Source organism: Trichosurus vulpecula, chromosome 3, assembly GCF_011100635.1.
Source record: "Trichosurus vulpecula isolate mTriVul1 chromosome 3, mTriVul1.pri, whole genome shotgun sequence".
Classification (NCBI taxonomy): Eukaryota; Metazoa; Chordata; class Mammalia; order Diprotodontia; family Phalangeridae; genus Trichosurus; species Trichosurus vulpecula.
Window position 1 is genome coordinate 396,313,907 of NC_050575.1, and position 20,804 is coordinate 396,334,710.

Sequence of the window (20,804 nt, forward strand, 5' to 3'; positions counted from 1 at the left end):
CCTCCCCTTTTCCTTTTCCCGTCTGGCTCTCGGTGAAAGATGACGGCGGTGTAAGGACCGATAACTGAAGATTGCAAAGGAACGAAACTGAGAACGAATTTAGGGAGCAAGCGCTGCTTACGGAGACGTTAGGGCCCGTGAGGTCTATAGGGACTGGGACTTGGAGCCGCTCGGGCCTGGGGGTCCTACCGCTTCGGAGAAGGCACCATTCCCCTCCGGAAACTACAAATCCCGTGATGCACCGGGCTCGGCTGCATGTTGGAATTCGCTCTAGGGGTTCCGCTGTCGGGGGCAACCTCTTCTAAAACTTGGTCTCTACCTGTGCTACCTGTGTTCATTCGCTTTATGGTGGGAGGGGAGAAAAGAGCCTGGGAAAAGTGAGATACTCTTTTGTTATTCAACTCTGTTTAAAAAGGTTAGAGGAGACCCAAGCGAGTCCTAGACTCCACTGAATAGGGGTTTGATCTTCATAGGTGGGATCATTGCTCTCTCAAGCATCCAGGCAGGATTTCCCTTAAAAGAAATCTTGAGGTTATTCACGATAGACTTTAGACAGCAGGTTAAATTCTATTTTTCTTAAAACAGCCCGCAGAAAAGAAGTGAATTTAGAGTGAATTTGTGAGTGAATTTAGAACCTCTAGCCATTCATAATTTATGCTGGCCTCCTCGCTCCACTAATATTAACATTTCTGAGTGTAAGTACAATCTGTCTTTAACCCATCAGTAACTACTTTAATTTTTCTTTTGCTTGAGTGTTAATGTGATGAATAGATGTCAGATGGAGAGAAGATACTTACTATTCTCCAAACAAATGTTCAAGCTTAGGCATAAACGTTGACTTTTGCTGCACCATGGCCAACTATTCTTTACTAAATTAGAAAACTTTTTATGAATATTGGGCCTACAGAATTTTCCTTATATATCCTATAGTCTTTAATCACCAAACAGATTTGGTAACTAGTGTTGAGGTAGAGGCAGTAATTGCCTACTAGAAAGAAATAAGGGCTTGGAGTCGACAGAGAGTTGGTTTTATTCTGCAGCCAGAGGCAACAAGAAATATTATATTTACTTGATTATCTCATTGCAGTGCTTATTATAAGCACTTGGAAGAAAAAAACAAAATACTGCTACCTTAAAGTTAAAAAGAAATATGCAGCTTGTGCACCTCCAACTGTTGCTGAAAATAAGGATGTAGAGAAATTCTATGGAGAACTTAAGATGCTGGAAATTAAATCAACATACCTTAATACTCTTTTATTTCAAGGAAAGATAGGCCTAGGGTCAACAGACATTGCAAATGTACAATAAACTGGGTCTAGAATTGAATAGGAGGAAGAGAATGGGCTGGATTGCCTTTGGGGAATTGTGCAATGCTTTTAATAAACTTGTTCTTTAGAAACTTATTCTTGATTATATCGAGATCAAAGAAAGAAAAACCATTACTCGTATTAAAAAAAATGAGAAAGGAAAACTCTAAACTCTTTTCTGATAAAGCTTTAATCTATAGACCTTTGGGGCACTCTCATTACTCTGAATCGTTACAAAGCCAATAGTATGGGACATGGCCAAGAGTCCCAACTTAGTGGAACTAAGCCAGCTGTATGTGATGCCTTATGATTACATTTGGGGCTCCTCAGCCTGCAAGTTAAAGTTACACGTAATTTTGGTTTAGGACTGAAGAGATATTAGGGTGAGGTTGAAGTTACAGTAGAAGTTGAACTTGGAAAAATGTCATCCATCTCCTGAATTCATTCATTTTACCTAATGGTTTCTGATATTCATGTTTTATATTCCACCTAGTGGCATAATTTAGAATTTAACTTTTAGATATGGTCAAATGCCTTGGGGAAGAGGAATGCATCAAAATAGCTTGATTATGGTATGTGTCAGTTTATAAAGTGAATGAGATGTACTCTCGAAATGTCAGAGTGAAACAGACACAGATTTTGAGGTCAGAAAACCTGGTGTTGAATCTCAGTTTATCTCATCACACTCTGCCATTTAACTAGCCATATGACCTTAAACCATTTGCTTCATCTCTTGACTTCAGTTTACTTGTATATAAAATGAGGTATTTTAACTAGATCTGACTTTCTTTGATTTATTCTCATGTTCTTGCACATTCTTAGAACCTCCAGACTGAGTATTAGTATGTGGTGGCAATTGTCTCTCATGATTTGTCTCTTCACAGAGAAACTTACAGATTACAACATAGTTTTCATCTATTTCTCAAAACCTCTCTGAACTTCCTTATTATATAACATTCAGCAAGTATCAGCTGTATATCAGGTATTGTCCAGAACATCAAAACGATTCCTGCTTATTTGGTTCATGGGCAAACCTAGACCCTGAGCTTTGTTGCTTCTCTCTATGAGAGCTTCCCCATATAAACCATATTAATCCAAACCATTCCATGTTTTCGTAATTGTTCTTTTCCTTTTTCCTGGGAGAGAAGTTGGTAGATTTCTAAGACTTGGTTTTAGCCTTGGCTGTGATCCATGGAGTGAAACCCATAGTGAAGTTTTCATTCTCCTTTCTCCTTCAGATCAGGAGAGAATGTGGCACTAATGAGGCTTCATAAACTACTATCATATCCCAAGTGGGTTTTTCCCCCCAGTGTGCTGGAGGAAGACAGTTTCCAAAATTTTCTCCTCTTCAGTTTGTTATCGAACTATAATTTTACTGAAACTTGGCCACGAATGGGCCTCCTTCAAAAGTCCAGAACTGAAAACTCCTGTCAGTTACAGAATTATTATATGAAGGGCAACAAAAGTTTTTGTTTATGTGTTGGCCAGGTGCTCATTCTGATCCAGCACGTCTGTGTTTCCCTTTAGGTGGCAGTAACCATTAGTCCTGGAGTGTTCTGCCATGTTGAAGCAAGCTGTGCTTAAGCTTATCCGGGGGCCTTTGCACCAAGCCTCCTGGACAAAGTGGTGTCGGAGGGAACTTCGGCTGGATCATCCTGTACCTGTCACTCCACTTCACAAGGACAATGCCCTTTCTGAGAAAAGGAGGTTGGTGTGGCTGTTACCTTCTCTGTGGTCACATGAGCAAAACTGATGATCTTTTCTGATTCAGGGAGGTCTAAGCTGTCTGTAGGCCCATTGCCATAGAAAAAAGTTCTGTTAGCAACACTAGGAGCTAGTTCTTGTCTGCTGATTAAGGAATTCAAATTCCCTCTCCTCCCAGGCCCCAAATTAGCTGTTCAGGAATACAGAAGGTTTTGTTTTGGGGTGGCCCTGAGATAATTATTGCTTGCTGGGATTGTGGCTTTTTCTTTCCTGAGGACCTACTCAGGAACTTCTTATTCTCATGCTTAGACATTTTGTTTCTAATCCTATTGCCAAACCATTGGGGAAGTCTTTAGGAATATCTCGATGTGGTTTTAAAGAGAAATATCCAGAAAAAAAAAATTAAATTTTCTTCATAACCTGTGGAAAAGTCCCTGAGTTGGAGTTATCTGAAATGGAATATCATAGAACTCCACAACTGATTTTGAGAAAATTGTTAACGTGTTAACAATAAGTAATTAGAAGAAACATGGACTTGGAATTGGCAGGGTATAGGCCCTGGAAACCCTCCCCCTCCTGAACTTCCCCTGAACTCTCCTACCTGGCCCTGGCATTTGCCTGAGGCTCATTTCAGTATAATCCTTTTAACTGCCCTTTCACTGTGGCCCCACGCCCAATCTCCAATTCTCTGTTACCTGTAACCTAGCCCAGCCCTTCCCTGTTACCTTTGGATTGCCCAGGCAACTTCCTACCCTTAATTCCATTTAGACCCTTTCTCTCTGTTCCCAGGCAACTTGGCCACTCCTAGATCACAGCCAGATCTTTCCACAGTCTTGCCTCTGTAATTACAGTGCTCAGATTCAATCTGGCCTGCTTGTCAATACAAGCATCACAAATGCTCAGATTCCTTAAGTCTGGTCAATAGCTCCGCTTCTTAAAATCTCACCCACCCCAACTGATGTTTTAATAAGCCTTGTCTCTGACTGAAAGAAGGCTTAGTCGAATTCATTCCAGGCAGGAGCTGTGTTGTTTGCCCTTGAATTTGGGGATTCCCAGTACCCCTTGTGAACCTTAAGATGTTGGTTAAAGGAAACAACAGACTAGATAATAAAAAGACTGTATTATTTATATAAATTCCCATAAGCATAGCCAACAGACATACATGTATGAGATTGAGCCAGAGAATGCCTGACTGACTTGTACAGAAACATGAACAAGTTTTATATTCTTTTGAACAATCACAATTCAGCATGTTACTAAAATTTATGATTCTCAGCTGTGTTTGACCATAAAGACAAGGATTTCCCTTAATGGGATAGATTGTAAATACAACCAATTAGATAGTTGTCAAAGTGTCAATTGGATTTGTAGCCCCAGGATCTCTGTGTTTAATTGGCCATTAACATTCCACAACATAGTATATGCCCATAAAATATTAAGATAAGGAAAAAGTCACATCATTCAAGATAGTGTCTGGGCTCAAGGTTTTCACCCTTAATGGCCATGGACAGAGCAAGGAATACTCCATCTGGATTTGTTGATACAAGATAGAGATATCTCTGAGCTTACTCAGAGAACAAAGAGACTGTTAGGATCAGGCTTTTCTTCTGGTTAAGTAGTTCAGGCCCTAAGCCTTATAGAAATTACAAAAATGATATAAAATAGTATAATATTTTCCACACCCTAAACCTCAACAGAATCAGAGCCCTCAGAAAACCTGAAATCAATGACTTACTCTGCCATGTATTTGTTAGTGATGTAACCTCAGGCTAGTCACTTTATTTTTTGGTCTATGTAAAATGAAGGGATTATGCTGGACTGTTTCTGATAGATAGGCTCCTTCACTTAACAGGGTATGTGCTGCACACACCTAAATAAATGTTCTCTGGTAGATTAGGTCGGCATGATATATTGCATATAGCTTCAATCATTGGACCCTGAAGTTTTAACAATCCAAGCCTGAATTCATGTGTTTTACTATAGTTAAAGGCTAAAATTGTCCTCTAAATGAGGACCTCATTCTCTGTGATTTTGAAAGGAAGATGAATTCTACCCTATATTCCCCTGCACACAGTATGGAACTTAGGGTAATAGCCTGTTTAGAAATGGATAGAACTTCCTTTCTGAGAATGCAGAGGTAAAGGACCTACAGAGGCAATCTTGGCTAGAAAATATTTGAGGACTGATTAGTAGAGAAAGAAACTTTGGACCTCAAACTCAGCCCTAGAGTCTCCTTTACCTTGTTTTCTTGCTAGGTTTTGGCTAGGTACAGAGAACTAAGTAGTTTCTTCTCTTCCAGACCTTTTTTTTATTTTTTAACCCTCTGCTTGTTTGGTCTATGCTCTGGGTAGTTAAGTGACTGAATTGTTAAGTGATGTCTTTTCTGATGTAAAACTACTAAGGTTAGAGTGCCTTGGGAAGCAGATGTGTAACAGTTTCGTAAGGGAGATACTCAGTGCTTGCTTCTCCCAGGCAGCTGCCACAGTGAATTTTGTTTTCACCTTTGTTTTTCACAGTGAGCTAAAGAGATACTTGAAGGATGAGAAGGGGATCAGTGAGAAGCAGCTGAATCAAGCCCCTGCCACCAATCACTCTGTTGACCATGATGTGCCCACTGACGAAGAGAGCCTGGATCCACATGTGAGTTTCCTATACCCCAGCTCACCGGTGTTAGAGCTGGCCACCTCTGACTCCACTCAGCCATACAAGTCAGGATAGAAGATAGAATACTATTCTTTTAATCTGTTCTGAGAACTCCTAAGGGAGAATGACTTAGAGAAATAAGCAAGGTAAGAGTTTTTTGACTTGCACTGGTCCCTTGAGGTATTTTTAAGCCAACTGATTGAATGAATGAACATTTTTAAGCAGTATGTGCGAAGCACTGTGCTAAAATAAAATGTAAACAATGGTGATATCATTTATTTTATTGGAAAGAAGGGGCCAATTGCTCTGTGTGTGTGTGTGTGTGTGTGTGTGTGTGTTTGTATGTGTGTGTGTGTGTGTGTGTGTATCCATCCTGTAGAAATTAACCAACAGAAATGACATTCCAGAATATCTTTGTTCATTCACACAAACTGAGCTTCATGTGAATAAACTTAACTCTGTTCCCCTCTAAAATGATGAGTTTTCTCCAGTGTTGACAGTTTTTCTCATGTCCTGTATGTTGAGAAACAAGATCTATAAATAAACCAAGGCGTGAATTTTTCAGAGTGGGAGCCAGTGATTTGTAAATCTTTTTATATGTTTGGTGGAAGATCTCAATACCAGCAAATGAAAGTGACTGATAGGGTACATACAGGACAGAGAGTAGAAGGTTAAGAAGGGGAAAAGCAAAAGCCAAAAAACAGGATAAGGCCGTATGTGTTTTAGAATTGAAACATCAGCCCTCAAATCTGAAAGAATGCCCAGAGCGATCTACTGGAGAAGAAAGTTGAGAATTGCTGACCTTACTAGTATTCTTTGGAGCAATTTGGAACTGTGCCCACAAGGCTATAAAACTACACACATCCTTGGAGCCGGCAATACCACTGTGAGGGCTGTATCCCAAAGAGATTAAAAAAGAGAGAAAAGGACATATTTATGCAAAATATTTATAACATCTCTTTTTGTGGTGGATAAGAAGTGGAAATTGATAGGATGCCCCGTCAGTTGGGGAATGGCTGAACAAGTTGTGGAATATGATTGTGGTAGAGTATTATTGTGCTCTAAGAAATAACAAGTAGGATGATTTCAGAAAAACCTGGAGAGACTTACATGAACTGATGCAAAGTGAAGTGAGGAGAACCAGAAAAGAAATTTTTTTACATGATTGCACATGTATAACCTATATTGGATTGCTTAATGTCTCATGTGGGGGAGGGAAGAATAGAATTCGGAACCCAAAACTTAAAAAAAATGTTTACAAATGGTTTTAACATGTAATTGGGAAAAAATAAAATACTACTTAAAAAATATCTACTCTTCGATGGACCCATGAATAAGCCTCAGGGAAGTAGCTGATGGAGAAGAGAGAGCCCATGAGCTACCTACTAGAATAAAAGCAACTTGAGGGCACAAGCTACCTCACTTTTGTACTTGATATCCCCAGCTTCTGATATGTAGTAGAGCCTCAGGTAGTGCTTGTTGATTGATCACTTCCAGTATAAACCTGATTGAATAAATTTAACTCTGAGCTGGGTTAGCTTCAGTAGGGACAATTTTTGTCCTTAGTTCAGGCCTTCATCACCTTTCACCTGGATTGTTGTGATGGCTTAATTGGTCATCTCGCTTCTCATCTCTTCTCAAGCCAATCTATCATGCCATCTGTCTCATTATTCCTAAAACAATCAGTCCACAAGCACTTACTATGTGCTGGTCCCTGGGCATAGAGATTCAAAAGTAAGATGGTCTCTGTACTCAAGGAGCCCTCTGTAGGCTGGGAAACCATTACGTGTTCACAGAGGAGTAAATCATGAAATATTTATTCACTTTTCAGGGGCTCAGAGCAGTAACATTAAGGGAATCAGGGGAAGCCTTTTGAAGGAGGTGGCATTTTCCCTTGAGGGGAGTTTGGGGTTCCATGAGGCAGAGAGGAGAGGAGAGAGAACACAGTCTCTGCAAAGGAGTGGAGGCTGGAGGTAGAAGGCCTTGAGTGGTCTAGGCTGCCTGGAATATCAGGTGTATGGGCAGTGGGAGGAGGAGTTTGCAGCTGCCTGGAAAGATGGGTGGAAGCTGACTGTGAGAGGCTTCTGGTGCCAGATGGAGCAATTTATGTTTTCTCCTAATGGCTATGTCCATGTCACACCCTTTATTCAGATAACTTTGGGTGTTCTCTTGCCTCTAGAATAAAAGACAAAATCCTCAGTCTGGCATTTAAAGCCCTTTGAAACCGGGCTCCTACTGACCTTTCTAGTCTTATACCATGTCACATCCCTTCATGTTCTGTTACCTATAGATAACATTTCATCTTCTACCTTGGATATGTTTTGTCACAGCAATATTACAAGATTCGAAGCCAGGCAGTCCAGCAGCTGAAGATCAATGGAGACAACCCCTACCCACACAAGTTCCATGTGGACACCTCACTTACCCACTTTATCCAGAAGTATAATCATTTACAACCAGGTGACCACCTGACTGATATCACCTTGACAGTGGCAGGTAGTAATCCTCTCCTATCAGGTCATAGTATACATTGAACTCCCATTATGGAGGTGTAATAGCAAGGCAGTAAACATAACATCGACAATAATCATGAATATGCCTATGTAGTTCTGTGTCACAAAGTATGAAAGACTCTCCATATAGAAGGTCGAAGAAGTAAAACATTTATTCAGACACCAGATAACCATATCCCATAACTAGGCAATCTGCTCCCACAACCAGTAAGCCCACTTTATTAGAACAGCAAGGAACTTAAAACACAATATTATAGCATGGAGCCTGACCATCCCAAAACCTCTCTGACCTCCTGCTGGGGCCTTCCCACAAAACTCACAGTACTGCTATCATAGGTTGGCTGTCTTTACCTCAGCTCTAACTATCATGACAGGAAGCTATTACAGGAGGCAGCTAGTTGCATCGTGCAGAGACTGCTGGGCCTAGAGTCTGGGAGACCTGAGTTCCAATCCAGCTTAAGACACTTACTAGCAATGTGACCCTGGGCAGATCCTCTGCTTGCCTCAGTTTCTTCAACTTCAATGGGGCTAACAATAGTACCTACCTCACTATCAAATGAGATATTTGTAAAAAGCATGTAGTACAGGGCCTGCATATAAAAGGCTCCAGATAAAGGTTTATTCCTTCCTTTCCATTATAAAGTCTCCTGTGACCCAATATAATGGTCACACTGAAGAATGTCTCTCCCTTAGAGAGTCCCTTACATTCTAAAGGCTAATTTGAGGAAAGGAAGAAACCTGTCTGCTAGGAATGTCCCTTCTCTTTCTCTTCATAGATGAAGGTAAGATAATCCTAAGGTATCAGATGATGGTTAGAGGGGAAGTGAAAAAAGTCTGTGAAAGAGAGACCTAGATCCAGCGAAAGGAGTGTCATCTGTAGCGCTACTCATTACCTAATTTTTGCTGGTGGTACTTACCTCGTTGGAGGAATTACACTCATTAGTTAGACAGTGGTCGCCTGTACGCTTATGCTTAGGTTTATGAGAAGTGGGACTAATCACTTGTTGTGTCCTCTGACTGAGGTCACTGCTTCTGGGTAAGGGCAGCTGATGTTCTCCTGAGCTTGAGGGATAATGCTTCTCTGGGACCTCAGATGGGGAAAATGTACCCCTCTGTGCCTTGCTCTGCAGAGGGAGGGAAGCCTTTGGCATGAAGGTCATGGGGAAGGCAGTAGTGAGACAGCAGGGCTTTTGCTACTTACAGGCCGTGTCCATGCAAAACGGTCTGCAGGGAAAAAGCTCATCTTTTATGATATTCGAGGAGAGGGAGTCAAGCTGCAGGTCAAGGCCACGTCCAGGTACGTCAAGCTGCAAGCCCAGCACTGGAAGGTTGGGAGGTGCTCTTGGTCTTATTTTCCCAACCCTGTTCTCTAAAACTTTGGTAAGGGAGAGTGGGGTGGGGTTGAGTAGAGGTGAGCAGAGCTCAGGTCATTCAGTTAACTAGAATTTATTGGATGCATGGATGGAGAGATCAGTAAACGGGGAAAAGTCCTGTCCTCGGTTTGTAATAATAATAATGCCTAGCATTTATATAGCAGTTGAAGTTTTATAAAGCACTTTACAAAAGATGCTGCAAGGGGCAGCCTTGTATTTGTTTAGGATTTTCGTGAGAACACGTTGGTCATCTTGAACTTGGGCTACTGTGTGCTGAATTGAACGTCCCTTCCCCTCAGGAATTACAAATCAGAAGAAGAATTTTTTCACATAAACAACAAACTTCGACGAGGAGACATCATCGGGGTTCAGGGGAATCCAGGGAAGACCAAGAAGGGAGAGCTGAGCATCATTCCCCATGAGATCACGCTCCTCTCACCATGTCTTCATATGCTGCCTCACCTTCATTTTGGCCTCAAAGACAAGGTGAGCTCCTGGCGCCTCCTCCCTCTGAATCCAGCCCTTTTTAGGGCTTATTTTGTTCTTTTACCACCCTCCGTGTTCACCATTCTTAGGCCTTTGGTCTCACATCCGCATTTTCTGTTTCAAGATACAATGGCTCGCTAACTGCTGTGTCTGTTTCTTAAAGGAAACACGTTATCGTCAGCGATACTTAGACTTGATCCTGAATGACTTTGTGAGACAGAAGTTCATCACCCGCTCCAAGATCATTACCTACATAAGGAGCTTCCTAGATGAGTTGGGCTTCCTGGAGGTGAGGAAGGAGTCTGTAATGTTTATTCAGACATTCCCAATGTGTGCTTTCCCCACTGTTCCCTGCTCCTTCCTGAGGATTGCTGTATGTTGGTAGTCTCCAATTCCAGCTGAAGGTGGTCCCTTTTCTGCCACCATCCTGGTTCCCCGTGGTTCCATAATTCCCCAAGTCTTATGACAGGAGCTGACTTTCCAAAGTGCATTCACACAGGGAGCAGGGATGCTGGCTTGAGGAGGTGACTGGTGGACATGCCAAAAGGTCTGGCCTGACTTTCTCTTGGATTAGGCAGTCCTAGGCTGCATGGTTGGTAGCATTTTTAGTTCTTTAGTAGGAAGTAGGAGCCAAAATTTTAAGAGAAACACTTCTCCATGGTCCCTGATGCCTATTAGAATGGCTAACAGATGTCATGTACCCACGCCCTCCTTTGTACTGTGGTCAAGTTTCTCTTTCTCTTTCTAGATTGAAACTCCTATGATGAACTTCATCCCGGGGGGAGCTGCTGCCAAGCCCTTTGTCACCTATCACAAGGAGCTGGACATGAACTTGTTTATGAGGATCGCCCCAGAGCTGTATCACAAGGTCAGAAAACCGTAGCCCCTTTTTCTCGGTGAAAGGGCCAACTGGTCATGGGCAGGTCAGCACAGAAATCAGCTTGGCCAGAGTGGGCTGGGGCCTTGCACATAGCTGCCTGAGCTATACTGCCATCACCCCCGTCTCCTGAGCTTCATCTCGATTAGTAACTGCCTCATGGATGTTGCAGTTGGATATCTCTTATGCATCTCCACTTACCGTGTCTAAAATAGAACTCATCACTTTCCATCCTAAGCCCACCCCTCTTCCTGAGCCTCCATTTCTGCTGAGGACTTCACCACCCTTCCAGGCAGGCAAGTTTGTTACTTTAAAGATACCCTCAATCTTCATTCCCCCTTCCCTCAGAACCCAGTCAGTTGTCAGGGCTTGTCAGTTCTTCCTCCAGCTCTCATTCACACCTCTGCGCCTCTCTCTACTTACACTGCCTCCGCTCTGGTTTGGGCCTTCCTGGCCTTCTCATAGATCTCTCTGCCTCAAGCCTCTTTTTTCTAGTCCATCTTCCACACACTTCCCAAGTGGTGTTTCTTAAATACATACTCTCTCATTCAGAAAACTCTAGTGGTTCCTTATTGCCTCTAGGATAAAAGAAAGACTCCTCCTTGGGGCATCTAAACTCCTTTACCCTCTGGTTCCACCCTGTTTCCAGGCTTGTTACACATGATTCCCCTTCACCCATTCTTCAGTTCTAGATCAACTGGTTGACCTAGTGTTCGCCATCCATTACATTCCATCTGGGCCTTTCCATGGGCCCAGACGCCCCTCCTCCTCCTCCTCACCTGCCTCCTGGCTGTCTGACTGCCACCTTCCCCCTGATCCCTTCAGTTCCTATTGCTTTCCCCCTCCACCCCAATTACTTGGTATGTATTTTGTGTTTAAATGTATTCATGCTGTTTTTCCTGACAAAATACAAGTCCTGTGATGACAGGGCCTGTTAAGTTCTTGTCCTGGTATCCTCAGCACCTAGTACCGTGCCTGCCACATAGGAAGCATTTGGTAAATTCTCATTGTTTTATTGATTGAATAGACAGTGAGAGTGAGGATGAAAGAGGGATATCTAGAGGAAGGAGGAAGAAATAGATCTTTCAGGATTTTTCCTTAAGATCTGCTTTTTCTTGACAGCTTAGTTCCTTCTCCTGTCCAGTCTTCATGGGATACCAAATGGGCTAGTATACATGGTTGCTGCTATAGCTTTTTCCTTATGTCAGAGCTTATTTTAGGTTTTTTGTGTGGAGTATTTGTGTATACCTGTGCATGTCATCATCTTGGGTGATGTCTTCAAACCACCATGCACTTTTATTGAGAAGGATGGTGCATATCAGTCAGTAAGTACTGACTGTGCCCATGGTATACCCAGTAGTCTGCTCAGTTTTTGAAGTAACAGAAAGTTACAAGGATCCAGAGAATCCAGGATTCTCTGTATCTATAAACTATAATCCTGGTCTATAAAAAACTTATATTTATTCTGAGTTTTGTAAGCAAGTGTGGGCTTGTGCAAGGAAGATTTTTTTAATAATTATTGAAAATCAATTTTATTTCAACTTCCATTGAAAACAAGATTTCAAATATTTAAAGAATAAAAGAAAACTCAGTATAAAGAAAACAAAAAGTGATTATAAACCTAGCCATGAACTTTTGTGAATTGCCAGTTGTTTTTTTAAGATGTCTGTTGACTTTAACACAATACTAACAAAATTGTGATATTTCTATTCCCTTTTGTGAATTTCTCTCCCTTTCTCTTTTTTGCTATTATTTTCTATCTTTACATAATTTCTGTATAAAATGTTTGGTTCTTTTTTTTTCACTCTGCATCTTTTCGCATAAATTTTGCCATTTTTAAAAAAAATTCTTCATCATTATGATTTTATGCAGCAACATAGCAACATTCCATCACATTCATACAAAGTGATGAGCGCCCAAACTAGTGTGATGGCTCTTTAATTAGACAGACGTGGGTAGATATGAAGGATATACTGGAGGTAAAATTGACAAGACGTGGCAACTAATCAGATATGGGGATTAAGGGAGAGAGAAGAGTCAGGTCTTTCACAAACAATTTTGGTTTTTTTTTCCATATTTCTTGCTGTCACAAATAGCAAAATATTTTTGCACATATAGATCCTGTCATTAACCTCTTGGGGGCATAGTGGGATAACTAGATGAGTAGGTATAAAGATTTTTGTAATCTAATTGTATCGTTTTATATTGCCTTCCCAAAAGGCTGACCAAGTCAGTTCCACCAAAATTGTATAAGCATGCATGGTTTTTCCTCATGACTGCACAAGCATTGTATCTTACCTTGTATTATTTTCCCCAACTCGAAAGATATGAGGTAGCTACTCAGAGTTGTTTTAATTTGTATTTTTTAAACAGTTATGTACTTTGAATACTTTTTCAAATGGTCATTGATAATTTGTTTCTTCTATAAAAAATTCCCTGGCAGAATTTTTACAGGGTCACTTGACCAAGACTTGCTATGCATGACTTGTTTTCTTTGTATTTAGATGCTGGTAGTTGGTGGCATTGACCGGGTTTATGAAATTGGACGTCAGTTCAGGAATGAAGGAATTGATTTGACTCACAATCCTGAATTCACAACCTGTGAGTTCTACATGGCATATGCAGACTACCATGATCTCATGGAGATCACTGAGAAGATGATTTCAGGTAACCTCTCCACCATGCCTTTGACATGTGCTCTCTAGGACTTATGTGCCATATCGAGGGAAGGGCCATGTGGGATATTGGTAGACCCTTATTAAGGTGCAGGTTTCTCTCTCAGGAATGGTGAAGAACATTACAGGAAGTTACAAGGTTACCTATCACCCAGATGGCCCAGAGGGCCAGGCCTACCATATTGACTTCACACCACCCTTCCGGAGAATCAGCATGGTGGAAGAGCTTGAGAAAGCTCTGGGCATGAAGCTTCCTGAGACCAGTCTTTTTGAAACAGAAGGTAAAGACAGTTCTCCAGTTTATGTTTCTCCTTGACCTTAGCCATTGGATCAGAAACTGTCATTGCTAATAACTCGCTTTTACATAATGCTTTAAGGTTTACAAAGCCCTGTAGCTCTGCCGTAGTCCTTTACACAATTCCTCCCCCAGAGACTTGGGAGCTCTCCCCTAATTTTGTGTGTTTGGATAACAGAAACTCGTAAGATTCTTGATGACATCTGTGTGGAGAGAGGTGTGGAGTGTCCCCCTCCCCGAACTACAGCAAGGCTTCTTGACAAGGTAAGTGATCATGACCTTGGGGTCCTGGTCCCTCTCATCCAGGGATGGATGGCTCCTTCTACTCCCTGTGAAGACAGCAGCCCCCAGTGAGGAGAATCCAGCCCAAACATCTTCAGAGGAGTCAAGCTAGATAGCTTGAAAAGTATGAGCCAGATATTCAGAAGCGTATTGTAGCCTTCTTTTGGGTGGGGACTTAGAATTGGGACTAGGAAAGCATTATTCAGACTTGTTCTCTAGAATTGTGTCCTTTATTCAGCTTGTAGGTGAGTTCCTGGAAGTGACCTGCATCAACCCCACCTTCATCTGTGACCACCCACAGATAATGAGCCCACTGGCCAAATGGTAAGATACAGCATGGCTCTCCAGGAGAGGAGAGATCATTAACAAATTCAGGTCAACAAACATTTATTATAATGTACCAGGTCCTGTGCTAGGAATAGGAGATAAAGAAACAAAAAACCGAGCCCCTGCCTTTCAGGAGCTTAACGTTTTATGAGAAGGATGTGGGGGGCAGAAGGAAGGATTACTCCATACTATGTACACATGTCATCTCATCTGAACCTCACGACAACCCTACCTGATACTATGTGTACACAGGTGGGTAAATTTAAAGGAATTTCATGAAGACAAGAGTATGGATAACTGGAGGGTCAGCTGAAGCCTCATATAAGAGATAGCACATAAGTTCTGCTTTGAAGGACATGGGGAATGCTCGCTCCATGGTAGAGTTAAAGAGGGGGCGGCCTGAGAGAAGGCTAAGGAGAGGGAGGACATTGTCAGCATGGTAATGTCACATGGAGTGTTTGAAACAGGGACTATGTGAAGGAGTCATAGGAAATATACCTGGAAAGGTATGAAGGAACGAGATTTTGGAACACTTTAAATGCCAAGGGGAGGATTTTGCCTTTTGCCCTAGAGGCAACATGAAGCCATTTAAGATTTTTAGTGGGAGACATGTAACATGGTCAGATCTGTGCAAGATCTGACACATCTGTGAAGATGGACTCGAAAGAACCAGATTAGAAGTAGAGGGGCCAGTTAGAAGGCTGTTGCAGACTGTTCCATGGTGGTGACAACTGTGCTGGGCTAGAAGTTGTGTGTGTTAAGCAGCATCCTTCCCTCTCTCTGTACTCAGTCATCCCCCAGAAGGGCAGCCCCTGCCTGGCTTAACTCACCTGCCTCCCATATGGAGCTGCCCAAGGGCCCCTGGGATGGTAGGGCTTGCCAATTTCCCTATCTTCTTGATCAAGCTGGAGACCTTGGTGAGTGACCCAGGCACAGAACTGCTTTTCTGCTGATGCTTGAGTGGAAATGTGGAAATGACCATTATCAGGGGAGACAACTGGAGAAAGGCCCAGCTGTCCCTGTCAACTGCCAAACAGCTTTATTAGAAACTGAAGCAAGGAAAAGAAGGGTTTTGAAGTGTGGACTGGAGAAGAACAGGTTGCTTAGAGCTTGATTTTCTCTGTAACATAGGAGACAGGGCCTGTTCAGAGTGGGGTAGCAGGAGGTAGTCTAAGGGGAGAAGAGGTTTGGAATGGCTGGCTATGTAGAGGTAGGAAGAAAAGGATTGTCATACAATAGTGGGGACCCAGCTGGGATTAGATAAGCTGAGTTTATAATGAGGCCCTGGAAGCAACCCTCAACGTCCAACACACATGCACACACTGAGTGCCTCAGGTGCATTCAGGATCTGAAATACTTGGGAGTCACCCTCAGAACAGGCCACCTGTTGCTCCCAGGGGCAGTAGGGATCTTGAACTTGTTTTTAAACTATTCTGATAACAATATGTCAATATAACTGCTTTCCTTTGCAATCTTAGCATTTCATTTTGTGTATTTAAAAGCATGATACTGAGAGAGAGAGCGTCATAGTCTTCCTCAGACTGCCACAGGTGTCCATGACAGCTCCTTTGTTGTCCTCAGTGTTTAGAGGCTGAGGCCTGAAATGTGTCGCATCTCTGCATTCTTGGTTGTGGGTTTTCTACAGGGTTCGGTGCCACATCTCTCTGTGCATTTACACTTTGCTTTGTGACACCATGGCCTCCACATCAGCTGAAGTTGAGCAGTTATACCAGTTGCTGAATTACAGATGGACTTGGAACTTCAATCCCCCTTTCTGTATGAGACCCCTTCATGAGGCAATGGAAGGAGGCCATTGATTGTGACCTGTGTGGGCAAGTCTCTTCTGTGGCCTCATTTTCCTCATGTGTAAAATGAAAGGGCTGAACTAGGTCTGGTTGCCTGGCCAACAAGAATCCTCGTTTCTAAGCCCAGCACTGTCCTTTGGTTTCCGTTGTCCAGGCATCGCTCCAAGGACGGCCTCACTGAGCGCTTTGAACTCTTTGTGATGAAGAAGGAAGTGTGCAACGCCTATACTGAGCTGAACGACCCTGTGCGGCAGCGGCAGCTTTTTGAAGAGCAGGCCAAGGTAGGGATAAATGAGCATGAGCAGCAGAACGTGCTCGCAAAACCTAGGCCCTGACGCATTTCAGATTATTGCCTACTTCCCCTTATAACTCAAGTAAGAAACTAAGCAAATAGCCGTGGGTCTATTCTAAGGGAAAACACATGTAAATAAAGACTTTGACAGACAGACCTTTGGGAAGTGCGGGGGCAGCATGTGGTCTCCGGAAGAAGTCCTGCTCAATCCCAGCCTCTCTACGTTGTAGGCACAGAGAAATGTCTATTTGTCCAGAAATGGATTTCTTCCATGTGTATGTATAGAAATTATAGGAAATCGTTGTTCCATAATACAGTCTGATTGTTGGTAGTTCCCTAGAATAGTAGCCACCCCCCCCTGGGGAATGTTACTTTGTGCAGATGGGTGCTAAAATGTACATGCATGGTGCAGTGTGTAGAGCACCTGCCCTGGAGTCAGGAAGACCTGAGTTCAGATCCAGCCTCAGACCCTTGACACTTAACTAGCTCTGTGACCCTGGGCAAGTCACTTGACCCTGATTGCCTTGCCAAAAAAAGAGTAAATTAAAGTATATTCAGCTCAATGTTGATGGGCTCGCCCCTTTTTCCTCTCATCTAGGCCAAAGCTGCAGGTGATGATGAGGCCATGATGACGGATGACAACTTCTGCACTGCCCTAGAGTATGGGCTCCCGCCAACGGCCGGCTGGGGGATGGGCATTGACCGACTCACTATGTTTCTTACAGACTCCAATAACATTAAGGTAAATAGCCGACGCTCCCCATCTCATGCTAGAGAGCTCATGTTCTAAAAAGGACATTTTCTGCGAAGATTTTTTTTCCCCTAACTTGAGGCTTAAGAAATCTGAGTTCTCTACTCTCCTAGTTATAAAGAAGCAGAATTAATATAAGAAAAAAAAAAGCCTGTCCTTTCTGTCTATTTTGTGAAAATTTCTTATCTGGGATAGTGGTAACCTAGAACAGGGGTGGGGAACCTATGACCTCAAGGCCATATGTGGCCTTCTAGGTCCTCAAGTGGGGCTAAATCTGAACTTCCCAGAACAAATCCTCTTAAAAAAGGATTTGTTCTGTAAAACTTGGACTCAATCAGGTATTGGGTGCAGCCTTTTGACTGAGTCCAAGTTTTACGGAACAAATCTTTTTGTTAAGGGGATTTGTTCTAGAAAGTTTGGATTCAGTCAAAGGGCCGCATGTAAGGACCTAAGGGGCCACATGTGGCCTCGATGCCACAGGTTGCCCACCCCTGTTCTAGGGTTAACAGAGGCAAAAAGAAACTGGGTTATCTCTGTTCTCTGTCAAGGTGTATCCTCTGGGCACCTCCCTGGGAAGTCCTTTATTTTCTGATACTGTTCAGGAAGAGAAAACAGGTAAGGTGGGATAGTGGCAGAAGAAGAGTTTACACACGCTTCCTAAGCACGGTACCTATTTCTCCCTTCTAGGAGGTTCTTCTCTTTCCTGCCATGAAACCAGAAAACAAGAAGGAGAATCCAGCAAACGCTGGTTTACCAGAAGGCCCATCAATTGTTGCCTCCAGCTAGAGTATCACCCATGAGATTTCACTATCTTTTCTGACCTCGGAAAGACAATTCAGGGCCAAAAGGGACCGCATACAGTTCACCCACCAAATGTGTATTAAGTATGTGGGATGTGCCAGGCATTGTGCTGAGTGCTAGGGCCTACAAGGGCAAGAATGAAGCAGACCCTTTCCTCCAGGAGAAGATCCAAGGTCCCACTCTGCAGGCTGAGGAGGCGCCCTGAGGATGGCTTTCTGCATCCCCCTCCCCATAAGTCCTATTGGTCTTTTGCTGCGCTACTTCATTTCCCCCTAACCTTGGGATGCCCCTGTTCCAGCCAAATCAGTTCTTTCTTGGCACAGCTGCTTTCTCAGACTCACGCAGGACCCAGTGCGACAGTGATCAGAAAGTGGTCCTTTTTCTATAAAGAGCCGTGATTGGGAGTGAAATAATGCTTTTTCAAGATGCAAGAAAGCCCAGAACATCCAACAGGAGGTGTGGCACGGTAGAGAGATGATGGCATTTGAAGCCTGGCTGTGGATGCCCAGTCTGCTCCTTACCATGGGGCAGCCTCAGGTAAGTAACTCCACTCTCTGCACCTCACGGTCCTTGGCTGAGAAATGGCAGGATTGTCTTCAAGCGTCCATTCCAATGCCATCCAGTTTACTTCAACAAGAAGCTCTTGAGCGGCTATTTCATGCTCTGTGCTCGGTGCTAGGGTGGTGCAGAGGCTCCTAAGTTCTCTGGGATGAAGGGTGCTAGTCCCAGAAGAAGAATATGCTGATCAGATTCAATCTACTTCATATTCAGTCTGGCCCGCTTGTCAAATGCTCTTAAGAGTCTGCCCAATATGGCAAATCCTTAGTAAACTTTGTTTAAAAAAGAGAAAAAGAATAACACACCATCTGAAAAGGCTGAGATTTGAAATAGTTGGGGCCGCGGCTTAATGGGTGGATTGCTGACCTTAGAATCAGAAAGACCCTAATGTGAATCCTGCCTTCCACACTTAGGCAAGTCACCTGTCCTCTCTGATTCTTAATTTCCACCTATGTAAATGGGGATAATAATAGCTTCCGTCTCACAGAAGTGTAAGGATCATACATGACAATATAGTTAAAGTGGTTTGCAAACTTTAAAATGCCATAGACGTGTTAGCTGTTGTTATTTGTAAGAAGGAGGCTATAGCCTGAAATACAAAAAAATGAATTCTTCCTTTGTATAAAACAGAAGATTACGAGAACACTTGCATTTTCTAGAGTGAAGGATAGTTCCCCAAATATACTATACCATATGAATAGCAGATATAACCTAGATGCAGAAGAAAGCTATGGTTTTGGAATGAACCAAAACGTGCAGTTACACACTGGAGACAAGGTTGAGGGGGCATTTGGGAAAAAGTGCTGGGCCAGTAGGAACTCTACATCCCCTGCTCGTCACTAGGACCTAGCGCATAGAAGCCCAGTTATTTCTTGTTTCTGTGAGTTCAGAGAGGGCAGAAGGTGGGTGAAAAAAGGAAGAGGGACCTAGTACCCTCTGGCCGTGTTATCACTGTGGCTCACAATTGGAGTCTCATTCTTTTAAATATCTATGTGCATATCTCTGCCTATTTTAAGAGGCAGAATGACACAGTGGATAGATAACTGGCCTCAAATTCAGTCTACATCATTTTCCAAGGGATGGTCAAACTGAGGGATGCAGAGCAGAAGGAATTCTCTCTGATGTATCTAGTCAGCCACATCTCTCAGCTCCTGATCTCCAGCAGTCAGCCTCTGCCCCTGGTCAGCAGACAGTGAGCTTGGGTGTGAGGTGCCCTGGGATCTTTTGCTGTCTTGTCCAGTTGTTAGTCATCCCCTAACAAACACCATCCCTGGCTTACCTTCAGCATTTACCTTATCCTACATCTGTGCTGTTGAACCCTTCTAGAGAAAGTGCCACAACCTTGCTGAATGAATTCATTACAGATATATGGTACCGAATCAACACTAGGTTCTCACTGCTTCACAACAACACTTTTACAAATTGACCTCATCACACTCTACACAGGTGGATAGAGCACTGGACCTGAGTCCGGAAGACCCACATTCAAATGTGGCCTTGGACACTTCCTAGCTGTGTGACCCTGGATAAGTCTCCTCTCTTTGCCAAGAGCATCTGCCTCCCAGGGTTGTTGGGAGGATCAAAGGAGAAAACATTTGTAAAGCGCTTTGCAAACATTTTAGGGCTGTATAAATGCTGCCTAGTATTCTAGGCCTCTTTTCTGCCACCCTCCCCCCAGCCTGCCTTGGCCATAATAACCTGAAGCAAAATGGCCATCTTTTCAGCAGTCTCCCCTCTCCCAAGCCATTGAGAACTGGAGGAACTTGAAGCAGGGAAGGCCCCAGTTCATTAGCCTCCTCCGTCCTCCTGCATCCCAAAGTGAAGGTTGTAGGAAGCTAAAGAGTAAACTTAGGGTGTGAACACAGCCTGAGATGGAGTTGATTCCTTAACAACTTTTTTAGGAACATGTTAGTTCATAAAGTGGGGCATACTTGAATTTTGTTATCTTTTGATTTCTTGTAAAAAATGTTAAGAGAAAACAATTAGGTTTCAAAAAATAAATGCTTGGTACATATGGATGGAAGTTGTCTATATCCATGGTATTCCCTCTTGTGGAAGGGCCCAATTTGTTTACAGTACCCCTTGTTTTGACAGAATGTGAACAGAGAATGTTAT

General features: G+C 42.9%; 1 protein-coding gene across 1 annotated transcript; it reads left to right on the top strand.

Moving 5' to 3' along the window:
* The first annotated feature begins 21 nt into the window (after window positions 1-21).
* Window positions 22-20,707, top strand: LOC118844635 (lysine--tRNA ligase-like). Its single transcript, XM_036752572.1, has 15 exons — window positions 22-377; window positions 2,835-3,014; window positions 5,528-5,651; window positions 7,985-8,150; window positions 9,371-9,464; window positions 9,840-10,026; window positions 10,190-10,315; window positions 10,775-10,894; window positions 13,408-13,570; window positions 13,686-13,859; window positions 14,052-14,137; window positions 14,394-14,479; window positions 16,442-16,568; window positions 17,178-17,321; window positions 18,018-20,707. Exons 2-15 carry the CDS (start codon window positions 2,869-2,871, stop codon window positions 18,114-18,116), a joined length of 1,842 nt encoding a protein of 613 aa, XP_036608467.1. The 5' UTR covers window positions 22-377; window positions 2,835-2,868; the 3' UTR covers window positions 18,117-20,707.
* Window positions 20,708-20,804: the final 97 nt, after the last annotated feature.

What these genes read in the sequence shown, in the direction of transcription:
- LOC118844635 (XM_036752572.1), top strand. Translation starts at nt 2,869, where the DNA reads ATGTTGAAGCAAGCTGTGCTTAAGCTTATCCGGGGGCCTTTGCACCAA. An exon ending in CAGGTCAAGGCCACGTCCAG is followed by an intron (nt 9,465 to 9,839) that starts GTACGTCAAGCT and finishes CCTTCCCCTCAG; the next exon opens with GAATTACAAATCAGAAGAAG. An exon ending in CAGCAAGGCTTCTTGACAAG is followed by an intron (nt 14,138 to 14,393) that starts GTAAGTGATCAT and finishes TCCTTTATTCAG; the next exon opens with CTTGTAGGTGAGTTCCTGGA.